The following is a 12,075-nucleotide window of genomic DNA, read 5'->3' on the forward strand; positions in this document are numbered from 1 at the left end:
ATAGAAGCACAAGCATTTCGCTACACTCGCATTAACATCTGCTTACCATGTGTATGTGACAAATACAATTTCATTTGATTTGAAGAAAAAAAAACTGAAAATCACATTGTAGGATTTTTAATTTATTTATTTGCAAATTATGGTGGAAAATACATATTTGGTCACAAGCAAGATTTCTGGCTTTCACAGACCTGGAACCTCTTCTTTAAGAGGCTCCTCTGTCCTCCACTCGTTATCTGTATTAATGGCACCTGTTTGAACTTGTTATCAGTATAAAAGACACCTGTCCACAACCTCAAACAGTCACACTGCAAACTCCACTATGGCCAAGACCAAAGAGCTGTCAAAGGACACCAGAAACAAAATTGTAGACCTGCACCAGGCTGGGAAGACTGAATCTGCAATAGGTAAGCAGCTTGGTTTGAAGAAATCAATTGTGGGAGCAATTATTAGGAAATGGAAGACATACAAGACCACTGATAATCTCCCTCGATCTGGGGCTCCACGCAAGATCTCACCCGTGGGGTCAAAATGATCACAAGAATGGTGAGCAAAAATCCCAGAACCACACGGGGGACCTAGTGAATGACCTGCAGAGAGCTGGGACCAAAGTAACAAAGCATACCATCAGTAACACACTACGCCGCCAGGGACTCAAATCCTGCAGTGCCAGACGTGTCCCCTGCTTAAGCCAGTACATGTCCAGGCCCGTCTGAAGTTTGCTAAAGAGCATTTGGATGATCCAGAAGAAGATTGGGAGAATGTCATATGGTCAGATGAAACCAAAATATAACTTTTTGGTAAAAACTCAACTCGTCGTGTTTGGAGGACAAAGAATGAAAAGATGCATCCAAAGAACACCATACCTACTGTGAAGCATGGGGGTGGAAACATCAGGACGACTGATCCGTGTAAAGGAGAGAATGAATGGGGCCATGTATCGTGAGATTTTGAGTGAAAACCTCCTTCCATCAACAAGGGCATTGAAGATGAAACGTGGCTGGGTCTTTCAGCATGACAATGATCCCAAACACACCACCCGGGCAACGAAGGAGTGGCTTTGTAAGGTCCTGGAGTGGCCTAGCCAGTCTCCAGATCTCAACCCCATAGAAAATCTTTGGAGGGAGTTGAAAGTCCGTGTTGCCCAGCAACAGCCCCAAAACATCACTGCTCTAGAGGAGATCTGCATGGAGGAATGGGCCAAAATACCAGCAAGAGTTTGTGAAAACCTTGTGAAGACTTACAGAAAACATTTGACCTCTGTCATTGCCAACAAAGGGTATATAACAAAGTATTGAGATATACTTTTGTTATTGACCAAATACTTATTTTCCACCATAATTTGCAAATAAATTCATTAAAAATCCTACAATGTGATTCTCCTGGATTTGTTTTCTTCTCATTTTGTCTGTCATAGTTGAAGTGTACCTATGATGAAAATTACAGGCCTCATCTTTTTAAGTGGGAGAACTTGCACAATTGGTGGCTGACTAAATACTTTTTTGGCCCACTGTAGTTGATTTGACTAAAACACATATGATGTGTCTATATATGGAAAAAATAAACTTTTAGTCTTGCCATTGAGAAAGGCCGCCGTAAGGCAGACCTGGCTCTCAAGAGAAGACAGCCAATGTGCTCACTGCCCACAAAATGAGGTGGAAACTGAGCTGCACTTCCTAACCTCCTGCCAAATGTATGAACATATTAGAGACACATATGACCCTCAGATTACACAGACTCACAAAGAATTAGAAAACAAACCAATTTTGATAAAATCACATATCTATTGGGTGAAATACCACACTGTGCCATCACAGCAGCAAGACCTGTTGCCACAAGAAAAGGGAAACCAGTGAATTGCACATCGTTATAACACTATACATAGCCATAATATAACATTTGAAATGTATCTATTCTTTTGAAACTTTTGTGAGTGTAATGTTTACTGTTCATTTCTGATTGTTTATTTAACTTTTGTTTATAATCGATTTCACTTGCTTTGGTAATGCAAACATGTTTCCCATGCCAATAACGCCCTTTGAATTGATTTGAGATTGAGAGAGACAGCGAGAGAGAGAGAGATGACAACATTCAGAATGGGGAGGGGGCACTAACAACAAGTTCACAGCTACTCTGTGTAAAATGTCACGTCTCACACTGATCACAACCAGGTAACAACCTCTTTCCAGCAGCTTTCAACTTGCTGATGCCCTTTTGCATTGTGGATCACAGGTTCACATGGTGCTTCTGGGACAGATGGAAGCTTGCCTACAAAACTATCATGTTTATTTATTTTCACTGAGGTAGGATCACACACACTAACTCACTGTGTGAAAGTGGTTTGATGGATGTACTCTGATCTGCCACACATGAATTACTTTAGCTGAGAAGACACAATGGTGCTGGTGTTGCACAAAACACCAATAGGCCACTGTGTCAATGGTCACCGCACAAACATTAGATCGCAGTACACACCTGTAGGCTCCAGTAAAATAAGCAGAGGTGTGTGAACATGTCTTTGTAAAAGTGCCTGGTGGCTGCCCACTATAGGACTAGGAGAACCACATACTGTAGCTTGTGGTTCAAGGCGTGCAGTGCAGAATGCTCGCACCACTCTTCCATTTTACCATATGTCCCTCATAAATCGCAGAGTAGCCTATCCTCGTGTAACGGACAGGGTGAACGAACAAAACAGCGTGCTACAGGTGTAGGTTAGTTTGGGCACATAACACTTGACGCAAATAGTTACATGTATCCTCTATAAGTTAGCGTTATAACTAGACTGATACATTCACACACGAAAGCACCGGTAGTACAATTGGCCAGTGTTCCAAGAAAAATGACAAAAATGATTTCAAAGAAATGTGTGTTTCACCCAAAACCGATTTCCAATTTCTAAACAAACATAAGAAACAGAGCAAATGACACTTCTCGTATTAGGCTACAGAGGGAACGGGCCACCACTCACCAGCTGAATCGAGCAAAGAAAGATGAGCGTGCATCGGCCGCTGCAGCACCCCATTGTGCCAAAAACAAAATATCACTCGAGAAACGGCAAGGAAATGTCCGTAGAACGGTCTACACTGGGTCACTGGATATCCGGATACCTTTAAATACAAGGAATGGCTTCAAGCTCGGTCCACTTTGAAAACTGCGTAGGTACGCTGCAGGCTCCGTCACCCCATGCCTTTAATGTCCCCCGATAATTGCTTTGTGTATGAAAGGGTGGCTTGGGTTGATTCTACCGCTAGCTTTCGAGTTGAGTAGTTGGATTTCACGCCGGTGCGTGTGCATGTGTGTGTAGAGTATAAAAAGGGGGAGGTGGAAGGGGCTAGTCGAGGGCGTCAACAAACTAACGGTGCCCTGTGGCACTAATCTGTGTTCTCACCTGGTCCCTTTTCCAGAGTTTAAAACATTCATTGGAACTATTTTCATAACCTGTTGAACTGAGTACACAATTATGCCAAATATGTAGGATATTTTTTAATATAACCTACTACTTAACAGTTGAAGAGCGGGATATTTTGCTTGAACCTTGTAAGGATTTATTTACCAAAATAATTATAAATTCTGGTATGGGTCAAACCTAAAAGTACAGTATTAGCAGTGTCAGCTACTGAATTGCACCTCTCTCGTGAGAGCAACTGAGAGATGAGACCAAAACCTTGATGACGGAACTTAGGCGCCACACGCTGGTCATTTGACACAATTACACAGTCAGCAACAGCGCTGTGAACGCCTTCCATCATCTTCTTGTATTTCTTCTGATGAGCGCTAAGAAAATATTAGCCTATTGTGCCTTGTCTTAGTCATCTTATTCTGTATTGTAAAGAAACTGCTGACTATTTACCAAATGTGTATAGGGTTAAACTCATGTGGGTTGATAAACAACTGACAAGTCACCCCACCCGAAAGGTAAATGTTAATCAAATGCATCATAAAATATTCAGTGATGAATGAAGCTATATACATCCACTAGTAGAAGACTAAGTGGTAATAGACTGTATGACAATAGGCTCCATAGACTGTAAGACTCCATCAGTGGTGTAAAGTACTTAAGAAAAATACTTTAAAGTAGTTTTGAGGGGTAGGTGTACTTTACTTTACTATTTATATTGTTGACAACTTTTAGTTTTACTTCACTACATTCATAAAGAAAATTATTTACGTTTTGCTCCATACATTTTCCTTGACACCCAAAAGTACTCATTACATTTATAATTCTTAGCAAAGACAGGAAAAAGGGTCCAATTCACACTCTTATCAAGACAACATCCCTGGTCATCCCTACTGCCTCTCATCTGGAGGACTCACGAAACACACATGCTTTGTTTGTAAACTATGAGTTTTGGTGTGTGCCCCAAGGCTTTCCGTTATTAAAATATATATATACGTCCCCATCTAGTTTGGTTAATATAAGGAATTTGAAAGTTTTGTATTTTTACTTTTGATGCTTAAGTATATTTTAGCAATTACATGTACTTTTGATTCTTAAGTATATTTAAAACCAAATACTTTTACTCAATATGTAACGGTTTTCTAGGTGTGAAGGAGAGTCGGACCAAAATGCAGCGTGGTCTATTGCGATCCATGTTTAATCAACAAACGTAAACACGAATCAATACAAACACTACAAAATAATAAACGTAACGAAAACCGAAACAGCCTATACTTGTGTCAACTAACACAGCGACAGGAACAAAGACACTAAGGACACACAGTGAAACCCAGGCTACCTAAATATGGTTCCCAATCAGAGACAACGAGAATCACCTGACTCTGATTGAGAACCGCCTCAGGCAGCCATAGCCTATGCTAGACACCCCTACTCAGCCACAATCCCAATGCCTACTAAAACCCCAATACGACAACACAATAAACCCATGTCACACCCTGGCCTGACCAAATAACTAAAGAAAACACAAAATACTAAGACCAAGGCGTGACACAATAAATATTTTACTGGGTGACTTTCACAGAGTGAGAAGAGAAGTGACAGAAAGCAACATCTCCGTATATTTCAATTTGGGTTAATGAGTGAAATATTTTCACACACAGTAGATTCAGAAAGTATTCAGACCCCTTGACTTTTCCACATTTTGTTATGTTACAGCCTTATTCTAAAATTGATTAAATTGTTGTTTTTCCTCACCAATCTACACCCAATACCCCATAATTACAAAGCAAACACAGGTTTTTTGAATTTTTGCTAATATATCAAAAACATTTAAACTTAAATATTACATTTACATAAGTATTCAGACCCTTTACTCTGTACTTTGTTGCAGCACCTTTGGCAGCGATTACAGCCTCGAGTCTTCTTGGGTACGCTACAACTTGGTCATCAAGGCAAATGCTGGCTACTTTGAAGAATCCCAAGATAAAATATATTTTGATTTGTTCAACACTTTTTTGGTTACTACACAATTCCATATGTGTTATTTCATAGTTTTGATGTCTTCAATATTATTCTACAATGTAGAAAAAAGTCAAAATAAAGAAAAACCCTTACTCTAAAATTATTTGATTCATTTTAGAGTAAGGCTTTAACGTAACAAAATGTGGGGAAAAATTAAGGGGTCTGAATACTTTCCACTGTAGGTGCAGTTAATGTTACTGACCATAAAAATGCTGCACAATTAGAGGACTTTTTTTTACTGTGTTCATGAACACATGTGGTGTATAGATGAAGTATTATTTGAATCACAGTGGAATCAACACTGCATGGTGTTGTTGTTACTCGACTATGTTGAGCTCATTTCCGTTAACTCGTTCATAGTGAGAAAGACATGGCAAGGGCCTTATTATCATTCTTCTCAGAGTGCTTTGTTTGCAGGTTGACTTTTAGAAAAAAATATGTAAATATCAATGTTTCTGAATGCACATTGATGAATTCATCTTATACTATACAAAGATAAATAACTAGCATTTTTCAAAACTAATCCAATCTATAAGGGGTTGGATATATTGCACCCATTACTGACATGGTTGTTGCAGTTTACATGGTTTAGGTGGTCTTGTTTGTATACTCCTCCACCATAGCAGTTGTTCTGAATGCATGTGGTTGGTGATAAAATATTCAAATTTTTGGTTATCCTCTCTCTGGCTGAATTCTGAAAGGAATAACTGATCAATTTTCAAACCAGTTTAATGTGACTTGCAGGTGTTATTTTGCCCAGCATCCCAGATTTTCAAACCTAGGCCATAACTAAAGGCCCTATGACATTTTTGCTGCCCTACAAAAGCAAAAACTACAGTTTTGGTGAACATTTCGTTATGACTGAAATCAGACTTTCTGGTATTTGTTTTATCTTGTGACAAAGTGTCCTCATTCAGTTATATTACATTTCAGAGAAAATGGTGTGTGAAATTTGCACTAACTGCAACATCCAAGTAAAAACCAAGGCAAACGGCAGTAACTGAAATGATTGCACTTTGGATTTGTTCCACCTTGTTTTGGCTGCAGTTACCTGCTCTGTCATACAAAGAGCTATGCAAACAGGGGAACTGAGAAAATCGCTTTAAAGTTTATTTGCTGTCCAACCAAATGTGAAAAGATGCTTCAGGGTTACTACAACACAATATTCAAAACATGAAAACATAACCATATTAAACCATGAAATAAAGTTGGAATGTAGATGGAAAAACAACAAGTTGGATAAACACATTGAGATTGTAGATACTGCACTTTGCATTAACCATGTCGTTTTTTAAGGCCATACAACGGCAGAGTGCAGTATCTACATTTTAAGGGTCATATCATATCATATGGTTATAGTTGATATGCACAAAAAAATAATTTCATAATAAGATAAAAGAATTGTCTGGCTAACAAAAAAAACTTTAAAGCCATTTTTCTCAATTGGCATAAGCACTGTATTCTAACTATGTAGAACATAGTTAAAATGACTATGGGAACTATGGTCATAATTGATATTCTTTTTCTTCAAACACATTCACTTAAGAAATTAATTGGTGTACAACTAAATATTAATCAACTCAACAACCACATGTCTGCCACTGACAAACACTGTCATGGGTGGGTTTCTCTCACATTCACTTGAAAGGAATGCTGGGAAATATGCAAATACCGCTTTACAACCTACGATGTTACCCCCACCCCCCAAAAAATACCTTCACACTACATTTTCCTTAACGTAAAAAAGTGTAACCACATCAACTCTAATAAAGTGTTCATTTAAGTCGGAATTTGCAACACCCATGGTGTTAGGGACCAACAATCTGGGGTTGTTAGTTTAGTGTTAGTTTAATACTATGTTTGTGGGTGACAAATCATTGGTGTTAGGGACCAACACTCTGGGGTTGTTAGTTTAGTGTTAGTTTAATACTATGTTTGTGGGTGACAAATCATTTTCATTTAACACCGTTGATGTGAAAATTCTGATCTCAAATTTGCTGTAATCATGGGTAAATTGTGACTGACTGATTGATCAACAAATCAAATTGCTGTAATCATGGGTAAATTGTGACTGACTGATTGATCAACAAATTAAATTGAGTAGTTATTTAAGATGCAAGGTGATTTTTAGATCAGTCAGTCTTGACTCGCCTTTAAAGTCGGCTGCAATTTTGAAAAACCCCAATGATAGCAGGTGTTACAGAATCCCCCTGCCAGGGCAGTCCTCAGTGCAAAGGAAACATAATCTAAAGGGTAATACTGCATAAAGGCTGAGATTCGTCTCCTGCTCTGGACCGCAAGAAGGGCAAAAAGGCAAGCTCTGTGTGTACTCTCCAGAGGTTGCCATCACAGTGTAGGTAAACCACAAATCCGGCTTGAAGGACCACTTTGTGAGGGAATATCCTCCTATGTGACTGGTCTGTGACTCACTGAAAACCTTTGCCGGACAAAGAAATAAGAAATAACAACCTCACAGAGAGTTAACACTCACAACAAACTTCATTGCATAGCAGGGGTATGAACATGGAAATGGTGTGAATGTACAGAAAAAGATCAATAATGAATAAACTATACATTAAATAACAGTAACTGTATAACAAAGAACTGTCTAAATATAAATAAAAATGTTACCTGAACATGTAATATAACCCAGTAATAACATACAGAGCGTACTAAGAGAAACTACGACTAACAGTAATAGTAAACACATCTCAGCCATAACAGGAATAACCACTACTCACTTCGACCCACGCACTCCATGAACGCACTGCTGTAAATCCACCTCTTATCTGCACTGAAGGCAATGGCCATCAGGAGTCCTGCTGTCCTCCTCCTCCTCCTCCTCCACCACCTTAACCCTGACCCTTCTCCTTCCATTCTCAATCTATACCCTGCTGTCCTCTTCCTCCTCCTCCACCAACACCTTAACCCTGACCCTTCTCCTTCCATTCTCAATCTATACCCTGCTGTCCTCCTCCTCCTCCTCCTCCACCACCTTAACCCTGACCCTTCTCCTTCCATTCTCAATCTATACCCTGCTGTCCTCCTCCTCCTCCTCCTCCTCCTCCTCCTCCTCCACCACCTTAACCCTGACCCTTCTCCTTCCATTCTCAATCTATACCCTGCTGTCCTCCTCCTCCTCCTCCTCCACCACCTTAACCCTGACCATTCTCCTTCCATTCTCAATCTATACCCTGCTGTCCTCCTCCTCCTCCTCCTCCTCCTCCACCACCTTAACCCTGACCCTTCTCCTTCCATTCTCAATCTATACCCTGCTGTCCTCCTCCTCCTCTTCCTCCTCCTCCTCCTCCTCCTCCTCCTCCACCACCTTAACCCTGACCCTTCTCCTTCCATTCTCAATCTATACACTGCTGTCCTCCTCCTCCTCCTCCTCCTCCACCACCTTAACCCTGACCCTTCTCCTTCCATTCTCAATCTATACCCTGCTGTCCTCTTCCTCCTTCTCCTCCACCTTGGCATTCTGTCCTGCTCTGTCTGGTTGTGGTCTGACCCATAATAGAAAATCTTTTAAGAGCAGTCTCTTTCAGAGGCCTTGCTGGCTGGTTCTGTTTGCCATGGCAGGTTCCCACCTTGCCTCTGCACAAGAGTGATACATATTTTACACCTCTGCCCACTGAGCAAGGGAACATTTCACTTCTCATTTCATCACACACTCATTCCCTCAAAAGCTCTCTCTCTCTCTCTCTCTCTCTCTCTCTCTCTCTCTCTCTCTCTCTCTCTCTCTCTCTCTCTCTCTCTCTCTCTCTCTCTCTCTCTCTCTCCATCCCTTTGTCACTTGGCCCAGTAGCCTGCCTGTCTCTACAACTAATATATATGGTTGGTATTTTGGGGGCAGTGGGTGTTTTGTCAGTGTTTTCAGAATACTGAACAATCAACACAATGAGTCAATACAATGACTACAAACATACATCACAATCCAGAACTCTGCCCATAGCATGGATAGCGTCAGTGGTTGAGCTCTATTAGGAAATTAAGGGGCAGTGCAGTTAAAAATGGGATTTCCTGTTGTTTTTTTCATGATATTTCCACACCATGAGGTCAAAATAACACTGAAATTGCGAAAATTAGAATAATGCCCTTTTTGAGTAAGAGCTGTTTGAAAGAAATGGCTTTCAGCATATTCAGGTGGGATGGAACTTTTGGCCCACATCTGATTATAATAGACCAATAACTGTCCGTCTGTGTGTGGGTGTGGGCTCTACACCATCCTATCAGCCAATCTGGCTTTAAGACAACTAATAGAGCCTCTCTTCCTATTATTCCTTTCAACATCTCACTCTAGGATTTATCAGGATCTCTAAGTAGCTCGAAGGACCAATCATACTTGTCTGTCTGAGACAGACAGGTCGAGTGTCTGTGTTGGGTGAGTTTACCGAAAGGAAAATGTTTTGCTTCGGGTAAGAATTTGCTTCACACTTTTCTTGATTCGTCTCCTGTTGTAGCTAGCTGCAGAGACTTGCCTATCTTTGCTGCGCGGCTTAGCTAACCTGGCTAGTTCGCCGCAAGGCTAGCTATCCTACTGGCTACTTTTACTACCTGGAAGGTTAGAATTACTAGTTTGCGCTCCCGTTTAGTTCAACCCTGTACAGGCTTGACTAGACTGACCAGTCCCTGGTCATGCATCCATTGTGTTGTTTTTTGCTGCTAACACCCTCCACTAGAGAGTGCACAGAGCATCCCAAAGTGGTTTGTCTCCCATTCTTAACTCATGGGCTAACATCATGGATGGCTACCCGAGGACCTTCACTCACTTTTCCAAGGCTTGGCCCCGGAGAAGGGGGAAAGGGAAGGGGACCTCGTCATTGACGAGGACGATGCAATGGTTTGAACGACCTCATCCAGGCAGCGGAGAAGGAAGATGACAAGGAAGTGCAAGCCCCTTGGCCCTCTTCAACCCTTAGCGGGGCATCATTGGCAGATCACAGATATTCGATCATTAATGTCTGCAACTCCTTCCAGCTGGTCCAGCTTGCGTGGCGGAAGCCAGACGCAATTGGGATAAACCTTTGACTGGCAAGGTCCAAACCAGACTTTTTGTCAACACGAATTCCAAGGACACGGAGGGCCTCGACAAGCCACCAGTGGTCGAGCTGTTACTGGCCAACCATCTCAACATCAAAGTCTTGTCATGGCAGGGAGAGGGCAATTCACTGGCACCAGGGCTTTCCACTTGAAGCCCCAGCGACACTGCGGGCATCGAAATCACAGAGCCCTAACAAGGGCCGACAGTGGAGGAAACGGTCCTAGATCTAGGTCATGGTCATCATAGGTCATCCAGATCTAGGTCATGGTCATCATAGGTCATCTAGATCTAGGTCATGCCCATTTGATTCCCCTGCAAGGAAGAAGGGGTGACCGACCTAGGGGCACGCCCACTGCGGAAGGGAGGGGCAGTCAACAGTTCACCACGTGTTCTGGCCTGCCTCCCTTGGGTAGAGCACAGACACACACCCCCACCCCCCCACTCCACCACCACCACCACCACTGTCAGGGAGAAGCACATCTGTTCTCCAAAAAACCTTCCCTTTGTGCAGCAACCCACTTTCATGCGTTCGCTCTTATGGAAAACAGATCCACTCTACCGTCGAGGGTCATGGCTCTCCCCCCAGTTCTAGTTCAAGCAGCCGGACGGGCAGGAAGACTAATTGTCAGTCACCATGAAGCAATGTCCCCATGTTCCAGTGTTGCAACACTGCCCTTTTCAATAAAAAAGCCCCATGCCAAAGACTGAGAGTAAAAATACAATTAAAAGGAGACTCACTCCATCACCACCAGACGGCGCTATGGTGCCTCTAGTGAGCAAGAGTCTATCAACCTGCGACTCTATCGACTCGCCAGCAGAGTAGGGAACAGGCGCGCATCCACAGTATCGAAGGGGTACAGACTGAAGATCTCTCTAAAATCACCCGTTTTAAACTTAACTTTGGAATGAGTAGCAACTGGCAACTTGATACGCATACCAGAGCAGGAAATATCCTCTCTGTTAAGCAAAGGGGTTATCAGGGTGATACTAGCGGCAGAGGCACCTCGGCTTCTACTCCCGGTATTTCCTTGTTCCCCAAAAAAGGGGGAGAGGTTCGCTCCGTTCTGGCCCTATTGGTCCTCACGTTCACGAAGTTCACGTTCATATGCTTACATTCAACAGGCTGTCTCGCTCTCTTCGTCAAGGCCACTGGTTCACCTCAATCAACCTGCAGGATGCTTATTTTCACATAAACATCCTGCCGGCACACATGAGGTTTCTGAGGTTTGCTTTTCAAGGCACAGCCTATGAATAACTCGCTGTCTCATTTGGGCTTCAGCTGCCCGAACTTCCAGCAAGTGTGTAGTGGCAGCTCTAACACCACTGAGAAACAACGAGCTGAGAGTCTCTGCCCACATAGACAATTACCTGCTTTGCTCTCCATCCCAGTAGCAAGCGGTAGGAGACACAACATCCCTTGTAACCCACCTCTCCGAGCTAGAGTTCAATCTCAATCAGAAAAAGAGCTGTTTGGTGCCCAACACGGAAAATAGAATACCTAGAGGTGTAATGCTGGATTTTCTCTCTCTAATCAAGCAACCCTTTTGGGTAGACTGTGCCTCTCCCTGTTCCACAGGGCACGCTCGGTCAATTTCAAGACGTGCCTCCGAGT

General features: G+C 42.3%; 1 protein-coding gene across 1 annotated transcript in view; it reads right to left on the bottom strand.

Annotated features, from left to right (window-relative positions):
• LOC115126381 (sodium/potassium-transporting ATPase subunit beta-1-interacting protein 4-like) overlaps nucleotides 1–3,298 on the bottom strand; it is a 163,553-nt gene extending 160,255 nt beyond the window's left edge. Inside the window, exon 1 of the mRNA XM_065005656.1 lies at nucleotides 2,969–3,298. Coding sequence (XP_064861728.1) covers nucleotides 2,969–3,022 — 54 coding nt within the window. The 5' untranslated portion in view covers nucleotides 3,023–3,298. The remainder of the gene's footprint in view (nucleotides 1–2,968) is intronic.
• Nucleotides 3,299–12,075: the final 8,777 nt, after the last annotated feature.

Source organism: Oncorhynchus nerka, linkage group LG20 (assembly GCF_034236695.1).
Source record: "Oncorhynchus nerka isolate Pitt River linkage group LG20, Oner_Uvic_2.0, whole genome shotgun sequence".
Taxonomy (NCBI): domain Eukaryota; kingdom Metazoa; phylum Chordata; class Actinopteri; order Salmoniformes; family Salmonidae; genus Oncorhynchus; species Oncorhynchus nerka.